At 35.8% G+C, this 24,248-nt stretch overlaps 1 protein-coding gene across 1 annotated transcript in view; it reads left to right on the forward strand.

Moving 5' to 3' along the window:
- The first annotated feature begins 235 nt into the window (after positions 1–235).
- The window catches only part of LOC131146946 (pantothenate kinase 2-like), a 29,505-nt gene continuing 5,492 nt past the window's right edge, over positions 236–24,248 (forward strand). The window contains exons 1-14 of the mRNA XM_058096811.1: positions 236–690; positions 3,962–4,174; positions 4,347–4,405; positions 6,199–6,315; positions 7,514–7,633; positions 7,733–7,827; positions 7,921–8,014; positions 8,231–8,362; positions 10,172–10,284; positions 10,481–10,673; positions 14,365–14,573; positions 15,344–15,388; positions 15,547–15,595; positions 16,891–16,973. Coding sequence (XP_057952794.1) covers positions 414–690; positions 3,962–4,174; positions 4,347–4,405; positions 6,199–6,315; positions 7,514–7,633; positions 7,733–7,827; positions 7,921–8,014; positions 8,231–8,362; positions 10,172–10,284; positions 10,481–10,673; positions 14,365–14,573; positions 15,344–15,388; positions 15,547–15,595; positions 16,891–16,973 — 1,799 coding nt within the window. The 5' untranslated portion in view covers positions 236–413. The remainder of the gene's footprint in view (positions 691–3,961; positions 4,175–4,346; positions 4,406–6,198; positions 6,316–7,513; positions 7,634–7,732; positions 7,828–7,920; positions 8,015–8,230; positions 8,363–10,171; positions 10,285–10,480; positions 10,674–14,364; positions 14,574–15,343; positions 15,389–15,546; positions 15,596–16,890; positions 16,974–24,248) is intronic.

The following is a 24,248-nucleotide window of genomic DNA, read 5'->3' on the forward strand; positions in this document are numbered from 1 at the left end:
AAATTATAATTTATAATAATAAAAAGAAAAAAAAATCATAAAAATAGAGAATAATAAACATCAATTTTTTTAATCTGGGTTTTGGATAATGACTCTTCAGAATTTATGCTGTTTGGTTGTTTGGCTGGGTTAAATTCATTAAATATCAGTAAACAATTCTTCTTTTTTTGTTTCTCTTTTTTACCTGGGTCTTTTTTTATTTATTGGGATAATTCCCAATCTTATACTTGCAAGGTCTTGAGTTATGCCATCAATGCCCGCTTTCTATTGGGTTAAATCTGTATTTGTTTGTTTTGCATTCTTTTTCTCTTCTTAAAAAAACGATTAATTGGGTCTGCGCAGGACCAGTAGGCAAACGGGTCGCTGACTGTAACAGCTGCGGAGTAGGCAGCAGGTGGTGGCGATTTGGTTTGATGGCTGGTCCAACAGATGACCTACTTCTTGGAATTCTCGGTATGAAAGGGGAAAGTGCAGAAGAAGAGGAGAGAAAGAAGAAGAAGGATATAGAGGAGGAGGGAGAGAGAGATATGGCGCCGCCGCCCGCCGGAAACTCGATTCACCGGTCGGGATCTCGGCTGCAGCTCGACCTCAGTGGCGCCGCAATTCAGGGGAATTTTGAGGAAAGGAACCCTACCATTCTGTTGCCTAATCAAACTGATGACCTATCTCATCTGGCTCTGGATATTGGAGGTGAATTGGTTTTTATTAGGTTAATTATTAATCATGATTGTTTTCATTAGTTGGGTGTTTTTTAATTTTTTGATCTTCAATTATGATTGTTCCTTGCTGGGATTTATTTACTTTTTTGTTTTACAAGTTTATCTTTTTTTATTTGCTGCCTTTAACTGATTCTATGCATCATCTTGGAAATGTGTTTGAGCAAATGGGCATCAAAGAGGGGAAAGGGGCTTGATTTTATATCATTTAAATTTTAATTATGCATGCCTAGCTACTTTCCTTTTCCCTGGTACTGTGGGCAGAACCTGGTTCAGCATCTGTCATCTTTAAGAACATGGAATTTATATATGATATTTATTACAGTTTTGGAGGGCGGGCCTTGGATCAACGGTGAGGTTGCTCCTTTGTGACCGTTTGGTCATGTGTTCGACTCTGAGGAAACAGTCTCTCTGCATAAAAGTAGGGGTATGACTGCCTACACTGTGACGACCCTTCCCTTACCCTCGCAAAGCAGGGAGCTTATGGCCTGATGACACCCTTTATATTTATTACAATTTTGATGTGAAATTGATTATCTTTCTTAATATGCTAAATGCCAATGTTATCACCTTGATGATGGTGATGCTAACTACTCGGATGCATTTCACTGCAGTTACACTCTTTGCGTATTGTTATTCATTGTTTGCGATTATGGTGTCATTTTTATGCTTAATGGCTTTAATAGTTACTATCAAAGTGAAGTTGTAATGTTCAAGAACTTGAATACAGATAAAGGGCCAAGTGGACTTTTGCTGCTTTGGCCAGTAAAATATTTTTCCAATATATAATTTATGTTTGTTTTCATCACAGTATCTGTCAATTGGCCCGTTACGTAGTTTTCTTGCTGGAATATGCCTACAAATAGTAATCATTGATTCACTAGGTGGTAAAAATTAATTGCCAATCAGTGTCCAGTCTGTCTAGCACATCTTGATGTGGCACCTTGCTCATGCTTGTGCAGTTCATGCTACCCAAATCGACAAGTATCAACCTCTATTTCACTTAAAAAATGTGTTGAAGAGAAAAAAATTTACCATGCACTCCTGCCAATATTTATGTTGGACGTCCCAGCTGAGAGTATATAGTCTAGAGGGGGGGGGGGTGAATAGACTTTTTTCACGTATAAACGAACAAAAGTCTTGGCAAGATGCAGGCAATTATATCACAATATATGAAATTTAAATCATGCACAAAACAAATAATAAAGAGTATAGGGAGAGAAAATCAACACTGGTATTTTTACGTGGTTCGGCACCAAGCCTACGTCCATGCCTTAGCACCAAGTCAAGGATTCCATAATCCACTATGAATACTCCTTCACCGGCGGAGCAAGCCTTACAACTCGGGAACAAATCCCTACTGCACTTACCAAGAGCCTTCACCAAACGGTTCACCAAGAACCTTACAACTTGGTTCACAAAGAACCTTTACAAGAGGATGATTAAATACAAATGATGCTCCTTTAATTTGAGCTGATAATAAATACAAAAAAAATCTCACACTTAATCTCTCAAGGATTGAATCAAACACAATTTAGAGAGCAAGAGAGATTGAGCACTTTGAAATGAATAACTAGAATGCAAGAGTGCCTAGGTTTTGGATTCAAAGAAATCTTTCACTAAATGCTTGTATAAATCATCAAAACCATGCTAAACAAGTCTATGAACTTGTATTTATAGCCAAAAAGCCCTTATAGCCGTTAACTAGTCATTGGGAGCAACTCCCAAACAAAACTAGCCGTTTTCTAGCCGTTACAGTGTTGGGCACGAGGCCACTGGTCGACCATTCACTTTCTATGGTCGACTTTCTTTGGTTGACCATTCCCCCAATGGTCGACCATTGCCCTGCACTGGTCGACCATTCACCTGGTCAGTGAGGAAAAATGGCTACTGGAATTGCTGGTCGACCATTCCCTTGCTCTAGTCAACCATTCTCTTGATATGGTCAAACATTGCCCTGAATTAGAAAAGTCACCAACATAAAAGTTGTTGAAAATTTTCTTAACTTTCCATAGACACCAAGATTGTCCTATTTGGACCTTTCTAGCAAATGTTATGCCCCAAAAACCGAAAGGTGTTCAGGACTTGAGGCCGCACTACGTTAAACGACAATTGCTCGGTTTTTCTTTGTCAAAAAGCCTTTTGATGATTTAAAACATTTCTTGGACAAAATATAAGAAAGTTATTGAGTCTAATGAAGTTCAAAACTTATCCAAGTGAGTTTCCCCTTGATTATAAGATATCTTGCTAATAAAAACCCATTTGAAAGCTCGTTTGATATCTTATATGCCATTATGTCCTTTTATGAAAAATACTTCTTTGAAGCTTGTGGACATAAGACTCGTTTTGACACATTTGGGACCAAGTATGATAATGTTTGTAAAACCAAGATGTTAAAAACTTGTCCCTTTGAAAACCATGTTTTGAGTTTAGGATTCATTTAACAAACTCTTTAAGTAAACCATGAGTTTGTGTTTATGACTTTAGTGCAATCCTATAAACTCATGTGTCCTAGTATGCATGTGCATTGCTCGACTCTTGCTCAGAAATCATGCAAGAAATAAAACGCAAGAGTTACAAAAAGTTCCTACCATACACACAACCCTTATTACAAATAATTCTACAATTAAGCTTCCGGTTGTGCTGGGTCCTTCCGAATACGTGTTCTTTTGATTTTCCAATTCGCATGTCAACTCGGTCCGATCTTTGCCTTCGATCCAGTACTTTATGTACGAGTACCCGTACTAAATATGATCTGCAAAGATAGGAAGACACTAGGAACAATATATAGGTTAATATCATCAAAACATTTTAAACAATGATGGTGTAGCCACCAAAGCTAACAATTTATTTCTCTATGGCCCTCTAACAGTGAAGCTGCACAGCCGCTCAAGCAAACACGTACCCATGTTCATGTGGAACTGCCATATTCATTTTTGGTTCCGTAGGTCGCAAAGCCATACTTAGTCTCTCAAATTAAATGAATATGATTTTTGGCAGAATATTGAGATTCAACATTATATATATATATATTTTCAAACTGTTGTAGTTCAAAACAAGGGAAAGGAATGTAGCCCATGTATGCACCGTGTATATAAAACCAAGCAAGTATTGTACTCTTCCACTACAATTGCTATTTATTTTGTCATTTTAGGCCTTCAAAGTGATGATTTATGGCCTGAACCATTGGTGGCATCTTAAGGGATGACCTTCTAAATTATAATTTATCATTGGTTTGTTTTTAGGATCTCTCATCAAGTTGGTATACTTTTCAAGACATGAGGACCGATCCGTTAACGATAAAAGGAGGAGATCCATCAAGGAGAGATTGGGAATTTCAAATGCTAATAGGAGGAGCTACCCTATTCTTGGTGGGAGACTCCATTTTGTGAAGTTTGAGACAAGCAAGATTAATGAGTGCTTAGATTTTATATATTCGAAGCAGCTTCACCGTGGTGGTAGACATCTCTCCACTGTTCTTCCAATTTTTTTAGTTACTTTTCTGTATTGTTGTACATAGTAGACTGCACTACCTTTGAAATGCATGCTTTTGGCTGTGGAAAATTTATAGTTTTCTCCAAGTTGTTAGTCACATATTGTTTACTATTCTGGACATTATTTCATGGATAGGGATGGATTCTCCTAGTTGGCCGTCGGAGGCTCCTGCTAATGAAAATGCGATAATTAAGGTATAGTTCATGTAATTATGTTTTGAGTTTACTTCTAACATTTTCACTTTCAGTTTTCTGGAAGATGAATTGGCGCATTCACTCGTCTGGAAGTAATTAAGCTTTAGACAATATTAACAAGTGAGAATATGCTATTGAATTTTTTATCAATGATGAAGCAAAATGTATGACTGAGAGGGCACCAGGGTGTCCCAACCCATGTAAAAAAGTCATTTACAAGCCAAAAAAATGAACGAAAAATTTAAAACAATCTGCAAATGCTTATCACAAATCCCACCTGAAGTGTAACTCTTCAGTCTTTTTTTTATAGAAAAAGAAATCCATTAGATAAAGGAAGAATGTACAATCAGGAGAGAAGACATCTCCTTAACAAAATCTGAGAATCCCCAAAATACAAAAGCAACAAAACAAAAAAAGAAAACACAAAAAAATCAGCTCGCCCTAGAAGTGACTTTCAATCATGCTGAACATCTGTCGAACACATCCCCTTAAAAGTTCCATTGCCCACACCCCACAAAGAAGCCATAAAGAGCACTTTCTCCCACACCAACCAATATGGGATCTTCTTCCCTGAAGAAATATGTAGATTATGTTCCTTCCACACGCCCCATAACACTGCAAATAAAGCACAATTCCATAACAAATACCTTCGTTCCTCCTACCAAACCCCACAAAAGAAATTGCCAAGAATTCCTCCACTGTGAGAACAAACCCAGCTTTCTCCAAAATAATTAAATAACTTATTCTGAACCTTTCGTGCAAAATCGCAATGCAATAAAATATGAGAACCAGATTCTGAACAATCCAAACAAAACATACAAAATCAGGGGATAGAGCATTTAAAGGTCTCCTCATCTGCAGCAAGTCATTAGTATTTAACTATTTATACTATTAAGCACAACCAACCAAAGAAATGCTTTGATTTTATGGGGGATTTTAACCTTCCAGATTACTTTGTAGAGTGGAAAGGAATGATTAATACCAACCAAGAAATCAAAGAAAGATTTACACAAAAAAGAACCTGTGGTAAGCAACAACCAAGGACAACTATCATCCTTGGACGACACCCTACAGTTGTTCAACATAATTGCTCTTTAGTCTTTAACCGCTAATCTTTGAGCTTTGAGAGAGATACTTCCTCTCCCTCAAAGCTCTTCTGTTTCTTTTGTTCCATGAAGCCGCATAAAAAAATGAGAATAAGATAAATTTTCTCCTTTCTACACTGGTCCTTCTGCCAATTAGGGCCCGAGCTCCTTTACTGAATCTGTTACCACCCACAATAAACCCACATTGAAAGAGCCACATTCCAAGCTCCTTAGATCTTCTTGGCTGTGGCACTGATTTAAAGTATGCTCTTGTAAACTTTAGAAAATTAGAGAATGTTTTCGTTTGGCATTTTACATGTGTTGACCACAATGCAGTAGCAATGTCATCTTTGAATCTGTGTTTTCATTTTGCCTCAAAACCATATATATTCCATATTTTTGGCTCTCTTATTATGAGGCCCTCGTTGAGAATCTGCCTATTTGTTGGGCCCTGCAATTTCAATAGATCTTTTTCTCTTTGTTTGTTTGTTTGTTCCAATCTATAGGCAAGTAGGAAGTTCCTTATTTCTTGAATTATGATAATGGCTTTACTGCCACTGATCAGTTAACTAGATGTGGACATGGTATGTGAATCAGCAAATGATGAAGTTTGTCTAGTGTGACATACAAAAGTCCAGTTTCTGCTTGTAGTTGGTGATTATTTTGCTTATATTTATTTATTTATTAACCAGTTAAGTTCATGAAAAGGCCACAGGTGGTGGGGCTTACAAGTTTGCAGATTTATTCAAAGAAAGGCTTGGTGTTAGTCTTGACAAAGAGGATGAAATGGATTGCCTCGTGGCTGGAGCCAATTTTCTGCTGAAGGTGAAATCCTGAGTAAAATACCATCTTCTATATGTACTAGTGTGCATGTACAATGCTACATGGAGATTTAAATACATTTTTTGTTTGGTTCTTTAGCCTTTCCAATCAGTGACTCTGTTAATAGTGCTGATTCTGAAGTTTAGAAACTTAGCTTCTGGTTCTGCTCCCCTGATTATAGCATAGATGGTTTCCCAGTTGAAAAATATGAATAGCTATTTTTTCCTTATTTAAATGTACTCATTTATATTCTTTTCATTGCTACTGCTCTATATAGACAGTGTTTAAGATGCTGAGTGTTACATATAAGTTGAACTTGATGATCCAGAAATAGTTGATTTTAAGGTAACAAGGGCTTTAGTTGGTATTTTATTATGTAGATGACTGTAGCTGAACATAAACGATGACTATATAAAGAAAAGTTTGACATGAGGATTTTAATTTTCATGCAATGTATCAGCACGTGTAACTCAGTTACCATGAAAAAAAAAAAGTAATTGCCATAACTCATAAGTTGTATCATAGCCTTCCTCTTAGCACCACTAATAGGTGATTTAGAATTTGGAAGCTCAAAATGAGGACATTTACTTCTCCCTTTCCATGTGCAAGATTTTTCCCTCCTGTATTTGTTATTTTTATTTTTATTTTTTTCCTTTTTGGGGGGGGGGGGGGGGGGTTGGCCGGTTGTGTAGATGGGTTTGTTTTTTATCTGGTTAGAGCTATAGTTTCCCATCTGAAGATCTCTTGCACATAATTGAGGAAAGTAGAAATCAATTTATTGAGGGTGAAGAAGAATGATCTATTTATCATTCACAGATGCAGATTAGATAGAGTGGGATGAATTTGCAGTTATGGAGTATAAGGTTGATGTTTTGATGCTATTATTATTCACCCATTTAAATTAACTTTCTTTTATCTATTTCTTTGAAATCCTATATTTTTTTGTAGTATCAAAGCCATATAAAAATTTGGCTCACATTATTATGCAATGAAAAACTCTGTAGAGGATGAAAACTACTATTTTCTTTTAAGAGAATGATTTCCACCAACAGAGTACCAACATCCAGAAGAAGTTTTTTTCCTGATTTTTTTTTTCATCCATATTCGTGGGACTGTCAGATTTTTTTTAATTTATTTTTTTATTGTCATTGGATATGTATTCTGCTGAAATTCTCAACAGATTTTTCTGTGCTTTGATTAGGCAATCCGTCATGAGGCTTTCACGCACATGGATGGTCAAAAAGAGTTTGTTAAGATTGACCATAATGATTTGTTCCCTTATCTTCTTGTTAATATTGGTTCTGGTGTTAGTATTATCAAGGTATGTTCTCTTCTCTGTTGTTATTTACTGTTGAACGCCTTGAGGTATGCTCTTGCAAAAACTTCTGAAATTATGATCTATGCTTCTTTTTTGAAATAGGTTGATGGAGATGGAAAATTTCAGCGGGTAAGTGGGACGAATGTAGGTGGTGGTACTTATTGGGGATTGGGAAGGCTGTTAACAAAGTGCAGGAGGTCCTTTGATATTCTGGTCTATTTTCTAGTACTCGTAAATTTCTTTTCTACGTGTAGAAACTTTATTCTGTCTTTACATTGTTCTTGTTTCAGTTTCGATGAGTTGCTAGAGCTCAGCCAACGGGGAGACAACAGGACCATAGACATGCTTACTAGGGACATATATGGTGGTATGGATTACTCTAAGGTATATTTTATTTTTTCAATTACATATTTAAATATTTCTTTAAGTTTCTTAACTTCTAGTTGGCTATATCATGGCACAACTGAAAATTTATGGTTTCAGGTTTAACAGTGTTAACATGCACTAGCATGCATCTTTGTGCATTAGCATGTAAATTATTATTATTTTTTAAATTCTGTTTGAGTGACAATGCATCTTCTAATTTTTAAATGCATGCAGATTGGTCTCTCTGCATCAACTATTGCTTCCAGTTTTGGCAAAACAATTTCTGAAGACAAAGAACTCCAAGACTATAGGCCTGAAGATATCTCCCTCTCTCTTTTGCGTATGATTTCATATAATATCGGGCAGGTGAGTTGCAGAATGACAAGAATCTTCTGTGCAATGAAATGACTGAAAAAATTATACAAGAAATAAGAGGAGGGCACATGAAGACAACAGTATGCTCTGCGTAAAGCTTCAATTGTGATTTGCGTTGACATAATTGTGATAATTTGTTATTTATTTAATGTGGGTGTATCTATTTGATGCCTGTGTGTCTGCACAAGCTGCCTCTTCATCTTCTTTACTGCCTTCTTTGACAAGTCAAACCATACTTATCAAAAAAATGCTAGCACCCTAGTGAACCATAAATTGGTACAAAAATATTGAATTGTGGAACATTTTTGTTCTAGAACACTAAATTTAATGATCCAAAGTTTTAATTCAATATTTTTACTTGACATACTTTTTATTAATTAAATTGGAGAATTATCGCTTTATAATTCTATTTTCAGTATTGTGTAAAAGAGAATCTTTTCTAGATCATAATTGTCAAATCAAGATTTGAATCGTCAATCGTAATTTGGGAATCAAGAATCAAGAATCAAATTGAATCGTAAGATTCAGCACAAATTTCCAAAACCAATTGTAAATGACATGCATATATTGATATACAAACAAGAAGCAAACTAGTAAAATATATTTACAATTTGACAATAAAAAATCATCATATTTCATATGTATGCTTTCCCTAAACAAATGAGAAGTATAAGAGAAGGAATAAAAAAAAAACAAAACTGAGCTTCCAGTGTTTATCGACAATTAAAAAAAAAATATTTCATGCATATTCTTTCTCGAATTAAAAAGGAAAAACCAATTAACCTAAAAAAATAATAATAATTGAACAAACTACTCGAAAAACCAACTTTTGAATCTTTAAAATACAATGAAACATGAGTACCACCTGTACTACCTTAGCCAATGAGTGTTTGGCTCCTTCTCAATGGCAGAGCATCATAACCCTCTAAGAGTGAAGAAATGGTTTTGTGAAGGCAACATTAGACCGAAGTTCTATTTTCTCCTCTTTTCTAGCACAAAATTGGCATAGACAAGGGATGGAGGGTAATCATGTAAAATAAAAGCAAAAAACAATGTTGCTTTTTGGGGTTTTAAACTAGTTGAGTATGCCAAGATATGTTAGGTGCAAAATTGTGTGAATCGGTAGATTCATGACAATTACTTAGATCCATGAGGTGAATCAATAGATTTGGTAATGATTCAATTGTTTTTAGATTCGGTAGTAAGAGTTGAATCGATTTGGTGTGGAATTGATATGAATCGTATGAAACAAATCGAGAATCGTAAGATTCTAACAACTATGTTCTAGGTTGAGAAACACCTCAACACCCTCTCCAAAATATACAAGTGCCGTCACATATTTTTTTCACCAACATATCTATTTAAGTAGACCCCTAAAGTTTCACATTTTGAAGCATCTGTCGATCCTGTTCCTGTTCCAGAAAGTTCCACATTCTAGGTGACATTGGAGTCAAATGAGGCAGCACAGCAGCCTTGTCAAGTGTTGGTACTTTGGTCAATTTGGATCATATTGTAAAATTTACGTCTTTGCTCTTATGAAAATGCTTCAAGTGCTTTTAGAATAGAATATAAATGAGTGATAGAGGAATTTTGCAGACTAGTCGAAGATGACCTGTAACCCACATGACGTCTTTGTTGCGTTAAAACTCTTGTTTTTAGTATTTATTTAATATTTAAGGTTATTCTTTCAACTTGATTTTTCTTGTATAATACAGCGTCTTCATCTTCAGTAACCAATATAGGTATGTTGGCTATTTTTAGATAATTTTTTCTTCTAATTTGTTGGCTTTGCTATTATAGATATCTTACCTGAACGCACTTCGATTTGGGCTGAAGAGAATATTTTTTGGAGGATTTTTCATTAGGGGTCATGCTTATACTATGGACACTATCTCCTTTGCTGTTCACTTTTGGTAATTCTCTAACTCTTTCGTGCTTTGGACCGGATTTTCTTGATATTTTATTATGAATAATGAAATTGTAGGTTGAGACTAGTTCTTTTACTTATTAAAATTTACTTCCCATTTGGTTCCTTGCTGTTTAGGTACACTTTTTTTATTTTTCATTTTTTCTTCCAAAATTTTAATATGCATTTTTGTTTTGGTTTAGGTCAAAAGGAGACGCACAAGCAATGTTTTTGCGGCATGAAGGATTTCTAGGAGCTTTAGGTGCATTCATGAGCTATGAAAAGCATGGGCTTGATGATTTGATGGTCCACCAGTTGGTTGAAAGGTTCCCAATGGGTGCACCATGTGTAGGTGGGAAGATTCATGGACCACCCTTAGGTGATTTGAATGAGAAGGCAAGTACATCGTTAGTGTGCAGAATACGATCTTTACCTGCTGGTTACCAACCTGCTTGAAATTAATGAATTTGAGTTGGTGCTTTTCTTGGTGGATCAGTTTTGGATAAACTTCGAATCCTATAATGAATATTGGTGCTTAATTCTATTACCCAGAACTAATTTATCATTTTTTGAGAAGAAAATTTTGTTCTTCATTTATCTGATATATTTATGATGTGCCATATATTAAAATGTCAACTCTTTTTTTTTTTTTCTCTTTATATTCAGTTTGCCTGGTTGGTTTCAGGTTGATCACTCAATTAATTTTGGAATGTGTTAATACCAACAACCTGATTATGCTAAACAGATTGGACAATTTTGTGCATGATATGAAGCTGACTTATGCCAGCCCACTGCCTTTGTACTGGTAGTCTGCAAGGTGCAGATGCTAGGCAGGCACCAGCCTGTGGTTTATGCCAACATGGCGCCTAACACTATCATTTGTGAGCCAAGGATTTTTTGTTATATGAGATTTTGAATTTCCTGTAAAATTTGTGTTCTACAGAAATATAAAAAATGAACAAAACATAGCAGTAAGTCAGTAACAAACTTTGAGTCTTACCATAATCAAAGATTAACCGTCGCTTTGAAGTTTTGAGTCATGACCATGGGACTTCCTACTATATTTTGAGTTCGTATAAATCTCTATTTTTTGGCCAAGGTGTAACAAGGTTTATTTTTTTCTCTTTAATTGTGTATTTATTTTCCCTTTTGATTTATTATATTTCATTGCATCATTTAGTGACTAGAGCTAAAGTTGGCTGCTGATGTCTGTGTCAGTTCTTGACATGTTGATTTTGGAGCAGGCTTTTTTAATAAATAAAAAGTGAAGGTTTTCACAACAAATTATACACATTTTGTTTTGCATGCAGTCAAACATATATTCACCTTAGTTCACGTTTGAGAAGTATGTCATGCCAAATGTTGGGACATTATGTTAGAATATAAATCTAACTGGGTATGTGTATAAGAAAGCTCAAAGCTTGTGTCCCAGTGTGTAACATAAGCACCCTATGCTGGTGCTCATTAGATTTCAATCCTGTGGATCTTGATTCTATGGCAGCTAAACTCTACTTGTCATGTATAAGTGGGTCCTACTTTTTCTTGCATTCCTTTTTCCCCATTGATTGTAATGATTCTGCTGTGTACTGGATGAAAGAAATTCCATAGTAATGATTCCATGACATTTTTCTGTTTTTATTTTATGCTAAAAGTATTCTGGCTTCTGAGGAGAATAGATTCTTTTAGCAACTGTATTGGCATATATTCTGTCAAGTATGATTTTTTGCAGTCCAGCTAAGCTAACTTGTAGACGGTAAAAGCTTGTAAATTTGAACCAGCCAAGCAATTCATCATCTCCATGTTTTACTAACTAATTTATTGCACCGAACCACCAGCGTATTGCAACTGCATATGTGTGTGTGTGTGTCTGCGTGTATGCAAGCATAAAATCTGAGTATTTACGATTTATTCATTGAAGTTTCATGTTATTAGGGGTGTCATCGAGTAATGCAACTGTGAGCTTTGTCAAGATTTGAGCTAAATATTGGCATCCCCCATTCATGAACACAATCTTGATATGTGATACATCCATGGTTTTAAATAAAGGCCGCGACCGTTACGTAACACCGTTACGTAAAGGTTTTTTGGGTTACCGATACCGTTACACACCGCGAAATTGGTGGGAAGAAAAATCACGGCCGTAGCAGCCGTTACGGACCGCGACCGTTACGTAAAGGCCGCTACGGCCGTTACGTAACCGCTACAGGACAGTTACACCAAAATTTTTTTTTATTTTTTACTTTTTCTTCTCACGTTTTCTCTCTCTTTCATATATCATTCTCAACATTCCAAGTGGCAAGAGGGGAAAAAGATTATAATGAGGATGACAATGATACAAAATTTACTTTTTCTTTAAATACTCACAATAGATGCATTAATTAACAATTTCAAAATACTAACTTGTTAGGAATTTTTTTTTTTTAATAATATTAGTAATGTGATATTTATGTTCTTTATTTTTCAACTTCAACCTTCTTTCTTTTCTAGCTATTTTATATTTATATTATTCGTATGTCTTATGTGTCTAATAGATTAATGGAGTGTATAATGTATTTTATTTTATTAATTCATTTAGCACACATAAGAATTTATCACAGATAAGAACAATGAGAAGTATAAATACGTGCACACACGTAATTTTCTATCAATGATGGTTTAAAACAAATGTAAACTTGTTGCCCTTACCAAATAACTTAGTTACTCGAACTAAAGGGTCCAAAATACACTAAAACCCTTTCTAAGAATGGCCAAAAGCTTAAAACATGCAAGTACGCTAATATGCACAAGGTTGTGCGTGCTTCAAAAAAATTCACAACCGTTACACCCGCTTCCCGTTATGTAACATCCGCTACTCCTGCTTCCTGTTACACCTGTTACCATGGTTTTAAATAAAGGCCGCGACCGTTACGTAACACCGTTACGTAAAGGTTTTTTGGGTTACCGATACCGTTACACACCGCGAAATCGGTGGGAAGAAAAATCACGGCCGTAGCAGCCGTTACGGACCGCGACCGTTACGTAAAGGCCGCTACGGCCGTTACGTAACCGCTACAGGACAGTTACACCAAAATTTTTTTTTATTTTTTACTTTTTCTTCTCACGTTTTCTCTCTCTTTCATATATCATTCTCAACATTCCAAGTGGCAAGAGGGGAAAAAGATTATAATGAGGATGACAATGATACAAAATTTACTTTTTCTTTAAATACTCACAATAGATGCATTAATTAACAATTTCAAAATACTAACTTGTTAGGAATTTTTTTTTTTAATAATATTAGTAATGTGATATTTATGTTCTTTATTTTTCAACTTCAACCTTCTTTCTTTTCTAGCTATTTTATATTTATATTATTCGTATGTCTTATGTGTCTAATAGATTAATGGAGTGTATAATGTATTTTATTTTATTAATTCATTTAGCACACATAAGAATTTATCACAGATAAGAACAATGAGAAGTATAAATACGTGCACACACGTAATTTTCTATCAATGATGGTTTAAAACAAATGTAAACTTGTTGCCCTTACCAAATAACTTAGTTACTCGAACTAAAGGGTCCAAAATACACTAAAACCCTTTCTAAGAATGGCCAAAAGCTTAAAACATGCAAGTACGCTAATATGCACAAGGTTGTGCGTGCTTCAAAAAAATTCACAACCGTTACACCCGCTTCCCGTTATGTAACATCCGCTACTCCTGTTTCCTGTTACACCTGTTACCGTTACGTTACGCTACCCGCTACCGCGATTTAAAACCATGCCTGTTACCGTTACGTTACGCTACCCGCTACCGCGATTTAAAACCATGGATACATCCATTAATGTTGATTTTTTAAATAAAAAAACGTACTATTAATATTGATCTAGAGTTCTAGATGTTCACATTTGATAGTTCTACAACTGTACAAAGAAGCATTCAAGTTTCTGCAACAGTCGTGTCTATTTGCTTAATTCATCCATGATCTTTTGCTGTTATGTTTTTTCTCTCCTAGGTGCTCGAAAACTTTGTCCTTGCAAGCATTTTTCTATTGATATCTGGTGTTCTAAATAACCTAATATCTGGTTGTGTGGGTTTAAATGCAGATTTCATGGATGGAAAAATTTGTGCTGAAGGGAACTGAGATTACTGCTCCTGTACCCATGGCTCCACCTGGGACCACTGGCCTTGGGGGCTTTGAAGTTCCGTCATCGAGAGGGCGTGCTCTGCGTTCTGATGCGAGTGCTTTAAATGTTGGTGTCTTGCACCTGGTACCAACTCTGGAAGTGTTTCCATTGTTGGCCAATCCCAAAATGTATGCCCAGATACCTGATGGTGTTGATAAATGTGGTTAAAGATTTCCTGCTTTAAATTTGCCGAAAACTTACTTTCATAATTTCATGATACTTTTTAATGCTTTGATCTCATTTGGATCACTGTTAGTGATTGTAAGGACACAACATCATTTGTGTTATGAGTCACTTACAAACATCTTAAATATTCTCCTTAAATTTTCTAGTTAATTTCTTTCATGTAGGGGTTGCAAAAAAGAAAAAGAAAAGAGTAGTTATATGTTTACGATGTCAAATTATATTTTTCTGTTTGATTTGTTACACCATTTTTTAAGTTAATAATATTTTGTAGGATTAATTCAATTTGGATGATTCAAGTGTCAAAGACAAAGAAGGATAAAGATCCCTTTTTTTTTTTTTTTGTTTCTCAGTGAATTAGGGGCAACCTTAGGTTTGATCTGATTGATGGCTATGGCACTTGTTATATTCCATACACACACTGCAGCCAACATATTGAGGAATACAATCAGTCCTCAACTCAATTCAGCTAAGCATTAATCCCTATCACTTGTGCAGAATGTTATAGGTAAAATATATAGTTAAACAAATAATGTGTGGAGAATTCAGCTGCCAGTCGCTGTTTTTATAATAGTTTTACTTAGCCAGTATCTGACAAATTGCTCAAATTTGCATAGGTTGTTTTCTCATCATTATGCCATACACTCAGAACATTATTATCTAAAGATACCTTACCATTTTTTTATTAACATGATATAGGCTTACATGTTCACAGGTACGAGCCCAACACCATAGACCTCTCAGATCACAGTGAGCTAGAGTAAGTTGAATGCATAAAATTGCTGCTTATTTTGAAAACAACTGCAATTCATCTTCATAGCACATTGAATCTTCATAATAAGTGTAGTTTGATTATGATTCTGCAAGATAGGAATGTAATGTTCCTGTAGCTAATATTGGATATGAACTTTCCTGTAGGTATTGGTTCACTGTGCTGTCAGAGCATTTACCAGACCTTGTTGATAAGGTATAAAACATCTCTCTCTCTCTCTCTCTCTCTCATACGACACACATACAGTGATACAGTCACAAAAACACACAACCATACACACTCATAGGCATGTGGGCTTTCACACATCAAGGTCTCTATGAGTGATGTAGTAGTGAAGGATCTGTTCTGAACTAGTCCAGCCAGCGAGAACTATTTTTGGCTTGAATTAGCGATCCTGAAAGTAGTATTGTTACGTTTTTATTATTATGATTTACTTCTACTTAGGTTATGTACTATGTATCAAATCCTTTTTTTTAAATATTCCTACATCAATAACTGCTCTTTATTTTGAATGAGGTCAAATTGTTATATTCATTGACATATGAAACAAATGGGACTCAATTTCTTCTGGATGTCTATGACCTTAACTTCTAAATATCTGTGCAAGTGTGCAAGATAGCATTCATGATATTGAATGGAATATGTAACAATGGTATAGATTACACATATAAATATTATCCTATGTTGGGTGCATCAGTTTCCTTATGTTTTCTCTTGATGTGTGATTTCACATTGAGCTCTTAGTTATTTCCTCTGCAAATATTTCTAGTCCATCTAACAGATTACGAAGGCTTATAAATATAATCCTAAGTTGAGTGCACCAATTCCTCATGTTTCTTTTGAAGCAATGTTTGGGATTGAGGCTCATGGTTATATTTTATTCCTCAAATATTTCTATGCCGTCAAAAGGATTGTACAGGTTTAATTTAAGACATGATCAAAATATTGGCATTTTCTCACAAAATATCCTGATATTAACAGTTTCAGATAAAGGCAAAGTTTGTTTGAGACTATATGGATATGATGATGGTGAAAAATATGTATGTCTGATAGTGTATTGTAAAGGTAAAAAATGATGCTGATCTTATTGGAAGGAATTGAATGGAAAAGGAAAGATAAAAAGGGATGAGGGAGAGAATTTCTTTTTCTTTCTAAAAAGAATTTTATCCTCACTGGATCCTTTCCCTAGTCTAATTGAGGCAGACGGTGTTAACGACTATCTGCTTGATTTGCAGCATGTGCCAATTGGCAAAATGAGAAGTTCTGATTGAAGATGCAAATTAGACAAAGAAACCTCCTTATTGGTTGACTTACTGTTTTGCAAGTTGAAATTGTTTCTTTGGTCGTGAAAATAACATTTTCACATCTTAGTTAGTATATAGACTTTCTTAACTTGTTTCACTTGAATAGTCTCTTTTCCTGGTAGTTGGAAGTAGGACAGTTCTAAGATTATTCTGTAATTTTTCAAGAGCTAAATGTTAATGTTGCAGGCAATCGCAAGTGAAGGAGGAACTGATGATGCTAAAAAAAGGGGTGATGCATTTGCTCGTGCATTTTCTGCCCACTTGGCAAGGTAAGTATCCTATGATTTTTTTTTTCTTTTGTTTGGAGTACTCTTATGTGCTATCTCTTATATAATCAACAGGCCCTAGGTCTTTATTTGAGAGTATCATATTGGATGATGTTGGCCCAGCTATTGAGGGGACTTAGGGTGGTGGTGGGGTGGAGGAGGTGAATTGGGTCTGATTAGAACTTCATATAAAAACCAGGTTAGAGAAAATAATGAAGAATCAATCAAAAATCAAATACAAGCAATCAAGTAATTACAGACAAGACACCAAGGTTTATATTGGGTCGGTCTTGGATGAACTATGTCTACTTCCCAAGAACTCGACCTGGGTATTCCGCTATCTTAATATGATTATACATGCTCTCAGCACTCAACTCTTGGTCCAATACAACAACTTGGCTATTCAGCCAACCGGTGGATAGTTCATGGATACTTGATCTAGAAACTAATACAAATAGCAAATAAGTAAATAGAACCAGACTCAACAAACAAGATACTTATATAGTGTGTAAGAGCAGTGAGCAGTTGAGCCGACTTTTCAGCATTATGATGCAGCCACAATAATTTCAACACTGTAAGCTACAGCAATGCTATTGTGCTTGTAAGGAATTATAAACTTGAACAATACTCATGAGAATGGATCCAAACCTTGCTTTGAGCCTTAGCGTGAAGAACATAGATACAAAATAGAACTTTATCAATCAGAGAGTAAAGCTGTATCTTTCTTGTTTTTCTTCTTTGAATTTTATGAGTTTCTTTCTGTATCAACATGAAATTCTTTTAACACTGCACAAGTAGGGTTAAATAAAAACGTCCATACACAAACAATGTTCTTACATATAATTTCCTATTGTCTGAAAAGATATTGTATCCTAGAGCACTTTGCAAAATAGGTAAGATTTTGTATCACTTTATTTTGGAATCATCAAATATTCGATCTCAAAGATAAGGCAACAAGTAAGTCAGTTTGATTCAGAAATATCTGTCAGTAGCTTCTAAATTTAAATTTCTAAATGCATGCCTGTTGAAGGCAAGTGCTGCTCCAAATCTGGCAGCACACAATATTTCTGAAATTAAGTAAATAAAAAAATATAACATTTATTCCTCAAAAATCATGTATAAATATGTGCCCACGTACAATAATACTGAATTAATTAATTAACAAGGGTAGCCAAAAATAACCATGCAAAACAATACAGTTCCTTTTTTTTGGCCAAATAACAGTTCTCTATGTGCTAGGTCATCAGCTGAATCATGTGTTTGCTTACTTGAAGCATGAGCCGTTATGTGCTATGCTAGAATCATATTATTTACAAGAATACTTTAATCTCATGCACTGTGAGCAGTAAGTACATATATAAATCATTGTAAGTGAGACTTTGGAATCATCAAATCATCAAAACCAAATAATGTTCAACAGAAGACGTAACACATTGTAGACACCCCATTTCGTCTGAGGCATCATATAGCAAAGACTTGGCATTTTTGACCGCCAGTTTGTATCTTTTTATCTTTCAAACAAAACAAGTTTAAGAGGTCTTAGAGTCAAAATTTTCAAGAAAAAAAAAAATCTTCAAAATAGAGTCTTTAAGGGTTAATAAAACTTTCCTTTTTTTGTTTTTCTTCCTCAATAAAATTTTGCAATTTAAGGTCTTTCATATTGCATGGTAGGGACTTTGTATGGGGGTCCTCTTTCTCTCACTTTGAAGGGCTCCCATATCTCTCTTCCTCTCATCTCACCAAGCTCTCAAACACCACTTGAAGTGGTTTTTGGTAGGCATTCTCTTGTGGGTGGATTTCCTTCTCGATTTCATGTCCCTCTTCCCTTTCATCATCCCACATCAATGCAAAGCAAAAATTAAAGGGGGTTTTCTTTACAATTTTCAAGTGTTACATCGTCACCTTCCAAATACAAACCCTACAACATGACAAGTGTACAATCATCTCTCATTCGATGAAAACAAATTGAAACGAGGATCAACACAAAGAAGAAAAAAAGAAACTTCTTCAACAAATAGAAACAAGGATCAAGACAACAAAGAAAAAAGGAAACTTCTTCAAGCCCTCATCTTTAGTTCACCTCCACCTGCACATATCCACAAACACATAGCCAAGGGTTAAAATTTAAAGTTTGGTGGCCATGTTTTCAAAGGTGAGGCCCAATTGTACCATGTTTTCAATATTGAGGCCCAATTGAGCCTTGTTTTCAAAATTGAGTCCTAAATGGGCCATTTTCTCAAAATATAGCCTAAGTAGGCCAAGTTTCCCAAACTGGGTGCCAATTGGCACTTCCAATCAAGCCTGAATTCACCCAAATGGACCTTGACTCAATCCTTACCCTTCATTTGGACCAAATTTCATCCCAATTTCATGGTGGGTCCATAATTTCATGCTAATTGAACCCAAATCAACCTCAACCACCACCCCCCTCCCCCCGGAAAATTCCCAACTCATTTCCTTAATCCTGGCCTTGCTAAACTTCCATAATCCCGACCCAATTCCACAAGTAAATGTCTAGAGGCCCTAAAATTGAATTCCAAAGCACTCTTAACAGCCTCGCAAGTCACTCAGTTTTACAGAAATTTAACCTCACACTTCACTCCCATTCCATATATATATATATCACACGTCACACCCATTTCACTCAATTTCATTTGCATGCCATCAATTCCATCCACAATTCACTAAAGTCCACTTACATTACTTACATAATACTCACATTTCACTGCACACGTGCACATAAAATATGCATGTGTTCCCATTTTCCCCTTTGCTCCAATTCCTACAATTAGATTACATTTAGTTCCCAGAGCGCCTATTCCTAATAATAGATTAGTCATAATAAAAGAATTTGATAGTTTATATTTGGAAAAAAAAGAAAAGAAAAGGAAAAAGACACTAACCTCTCCTGAGGTTTGGTAAACAGACAAAGACCTCCCCTGAGGTTTAAAAAATTTCAGGGACCTCCCCGGAGGTTTCAAAAATCCTAGGGACCATCCCTGAGGTTTGTTAAGAAGACACAAGTATCCCCTTATATTTTGCAAAAGGAAAACTTTTTTTAGGGGAGATTTGTGTCTTTTTGGCAAACCTCAGGGGAGGTCTCTGTCTTTTTGTCAAACCTTAAGGGAGGTGAATGTCTTTTGTCCTAAAAAAAAAAAATATGAAAGCCAATAACAATGTTAAATATTTTATGAATCATGGACAAGAAATAGATAAGGAATAAATATTCCCAAATTTCACCATGGGATTGTCTATTCCTTTCCTCTTGCATGTTGGATGAAATAATAAGTAATGTACAAGGATTATCTATTACCTCTATTCCCAAATTCCTCATTGTTTTAGGGGACGTCTTTCTCTTTTTGCCAAAATTCAAGGGAGGTGAATGTCTTTTACCCTAAAAATAGAAATATGAAAGCCAATAACAATGTTAAATTTTTTATGAATCATGGACAAGAAATAGACAAGGAATAAATATTCCCAAATTTCATCATGGGAATGTCTATTCTTTTCTTCTTGCATGTTGGATGAAATAATAAGGAATGTACAAGGATTATCTATTACCTCTATTCCCAAATTTCTCATTATTTTAGGGGAGCTCTTTGTCTTTTTGCCAAACCTCAAGGGAGGTGAATGTCTTTTGCTCTAAAAAAAAAAAAAAAATGAAAGCCAATAACAATGTTAAATTTTTTTATGAATCAATATCAAGAAATAGATAAGGAATAAATATTCCCAAATTTCACCATGGGAATGTGTATTCCTTTCTTCTTGCATGTTGAATGAAATAATAAGGAATGTACAAGGATTATCTATTAACTCTATTCCCAATCGCTGATTTGAGAACCAAATGTGACCTTAGATTCCCCCTAACCACCCTTTTTTTTTTCATCATTCTTCTTTTTCTTAAAATTGTATATTCCCTCCAGCAAGGACCTTCCACCTTAACCTGCTGTCTTTCTTTCCTTTCAGCCGCCTAACAATCCAAGAAATCCCTCCTCTTTTTTTTCTTCTTGCTTTAGTGCCTTAGATGGTAGGGGGAAATGTGGGAAAGATGTGAATCTTGCAATAGCCAACTCCCATCACTCCCTATAACTAGGGATCCTTGTTTTCCTTGCTAGGGGGCTGCCCACTCTGGCAAAGTACTCCTGTCCTTACTACATGCTCCCTTCCCTTCTCCTCATAGCAGCTGATTTTTTTCTCCATTGGAGGAGGATTGAATCACAGAAAAAGGAGATGGAGAGGTAGAGGAAGAGCTTGGGTCTTTCATTTTATGGATTTCTCTCTATTTTTCCTTCCTATACAGGAATCCTAGCACTATTTCTTTACTTTCTGCCACGGCTGAGTATAGGTACTGCCATATTACTCTCAATTTCATTGATTTTTGAGGATTTAATCCGTGAATGCTTGTTAATTTGTAGTTAACTAGCCTATGAAGTTTCATGTGCTGACATTTATGCATATATCCTCTCTTTATGTGCTGAATTGCAGAAATGGGCAATGATGTGTTTTCTTTGAGTAAAGTGCAAGTGAAAGAATGTGGAGGTGAGAATGGAGGTGCTGTGAGTGCTGTCTGTGTTCTTGTTTATGTTTTAGAGAGGAATTAGAGAGCAAGTGCATCATGGGGGTGAATTAGAGAGTGAAAAGTTCAAAAGCCATGAGGGAATGTTAGCTGGGTAGATATGTGTTCCAGGATTGCAGAGTTAGCCTGAGGATATCATAGATAGTTGAGAGTTTGTAGAGGCGACTGTGGAGAGAATTTCAGTCTTAGAAGTTAGAAGGGTATAGTCTTGTTTGGCTAAGAAGAAAGCAGGGAAAAAAATCTAAAAAGTAATACTAATAAAAGTTGTAATTGGCTAATAAAAATCTCATGGATGAGAAGAGTGCTGCTTAAAAGAATCCATGTAAGAGGCTTGATGCTTGAGAAGAGGGTTTTTTTTTTCCTTCTTTTTTTCTTTGACCTTTGGTATAGAAAGAAAAGAAAGAAGAGTAAGATTAGGAGCAGAGATGAAGGATTACAAAAGGACTAGATTTGGAAGTCCTTAGTTTGTTCCTGAAAGGTTGCATGGAGTAGAAGAACCTGAGAGGAGTGCTAGAGAACAGAAATCTTGAGAGAGAAGAAATCAGAGTCAAGGAATGGAGGAGCATGCATGGGCAGCCATGGCCTCTGGTGGCAGCAATGTTCCTTGGCAGCCGAGAGCGAGAGAGAGAGAGGGAGAAGACGGCGAAGAAGAAGCTCACTTGACTAGCTGATTGCACGATGAGGCGCACGGTAGTGGCGGCCAGAGGAGCACACAAGGGTGGTGCTGGAATGCCCACAACTGGAGTTTGAGCTGTAGAATACAGTGGCACTTTGGGGTAGCATAGTGGCTGCTGGTGGTGTCTGCAGGAGGAGAGCAGCCTTGGGCTGCCTTTTGCACAGCTACATGGTTGGTAAAGATGGAGAAGAGGAAGATTTGAGAATGTCTTTGGGTTAAATTGAAAACCCTAGGTTATGTGGCAACCCCCATTTGCAGTGACTGGTTGGCCTATCACGAAATCTAAACCCCTCGTGCTTGTTCCAACCTAATCAAGTCATTGGTTCAAACCAACTCAACTTAGATGCCCACTTCTTCTTTTTTTTTTTTTAATGAAAAAAAATATTTATTTTCTGATTTAAAAATCATTTAAAATTCAAAATTGAAGAATATTGAATGGAGCTCGGAGGAGGGACAATTGCGTCCCTTCAAGTTTTCCTAAAGTGAGATGAACTGCATGTGCATGAATGAAATTTCAAATGGCCATCTGGGATTCAATACCTAAAGGCTGGGTAATTTAAATAAAATTGATAAAATTTTTAAAATTGATCTGACAACAAAGCTCTAGGGAGGGGCGATTATGTCACTTCGAGTTTTCCTAATGTAAAATGAACCTCATGTGCTTGAAGGAATTCCAAGGGCACGAGGAATTCAATATTAAAACGGCTAGTTATTAAAATAAATAAAACCTAGTTGCATGTCATTCTGATTCAAAAAATGAAACACAAGTAATCCCTAGTTAATTAGGTAACATTCATAGGAAGGGTGTGTAGGGAGTATTAATACCTTCTCCTTGCATAACAGTACTCATGAATGATGAACCCGACTCGTGTAGCGTAGAACATGACCATTGGTCTCTAGGTCCTTATTGTAGCTTATTGACCAATTAATTGGTAGTAACATATTAGTGACGACGCTATTCTCCACCCCATATTTTTCATCTCAAGTTCGCCATTCAAGTTGAGGCAGTTTGGAGACCACCTTTGGTATGGGGTGGCCTCCAGGGTGCATCGCAGGCACATAAATTTTGTATTTAACGCATTGCAAGCCTAGTAATCATCAAAATTAATGCGTTAAGTAAAAGGAACTCTGATAAATCATTGAACTTCCACTCATACTAATAAATTATCTTAAAAATTTTCTTGTGTGGTTTAGATGAAAGAGATGTTAGTCATATTTCCTTGATGTGTGTTGACAAGTTGATTCTTGATTGAATGGTTTGTAGTTGTTCCTTACTAAAAAGTATTCATTTTCATGTTTGTTGATATGGACATTATCTTGGAAGGATTGGAATGTCTTGGGTCAGGATTCTTTTGAGCACTTATCATGTTAAAATCGTCTGATTTCTGTGCCAATCCTGGCTTGTTTTCTGTATTACTGCCATGTCAATATAAACAATTTGATTTATGAATGGATTACAAAACTAATTTGTAGGTCCCTACTTTCCTTGGTGTCATGGGTCATGCTTGTTCAGGGCATTATGCATGCACATGACAGCTTGTCTTGTGTGCATAGGATGTGTAACCATCATATAAATACCAGTGTAGGTTTTATTCTGAGTTGGATAATGCCTTGGTGAAAATAGTGAGCGGCTCTTTGGTCACTTTGATGTTTTTGACAGAATGAGAACAAAAATAGCGTAAGAAAAGCTCTTTAGGGGAGGGTTAGTGTTCAAGTATCATTGTAAAACTCATGTGTTGAGCCTACTTGCTTCCCTTGCTAAACATACATTGTCTACAGAGGTGTGAATATTGAATTGCATTGCTTTACAGTTCACTGCGTGACTCTTGTTTACAATCATGTTTGCTTACTGCTTCAGCTTCATTTGCATTCAGTGGTTGTGAATTTGTTGATGTGGTGAAACTACAGTATACTTTTGGCTGATTAAGTATGCTATAACAAGTGACGCACAGCACTTCATAAGGTGTGACGTGTTCAGCTTATTACACTTGGCCATATCTATAGGAAACAAACAAAAGTTGTAGAA

This window comes from Malania oleifera, chromosome 13 (assembly GCF_029873635.1).
Source record: "Malania oleifera isolate guangnan ecotype guangnan chromosome 13, ASM2987363v1, whole genome shotgun sequence".
NCBI classification, from domain to species: domain Eukaryota; kingdom Viridiplantae; phylum Streptophyta; class Magnoliopsida; order Santalales; family Ximeniaceae; genus Malania; species Malania oleifera.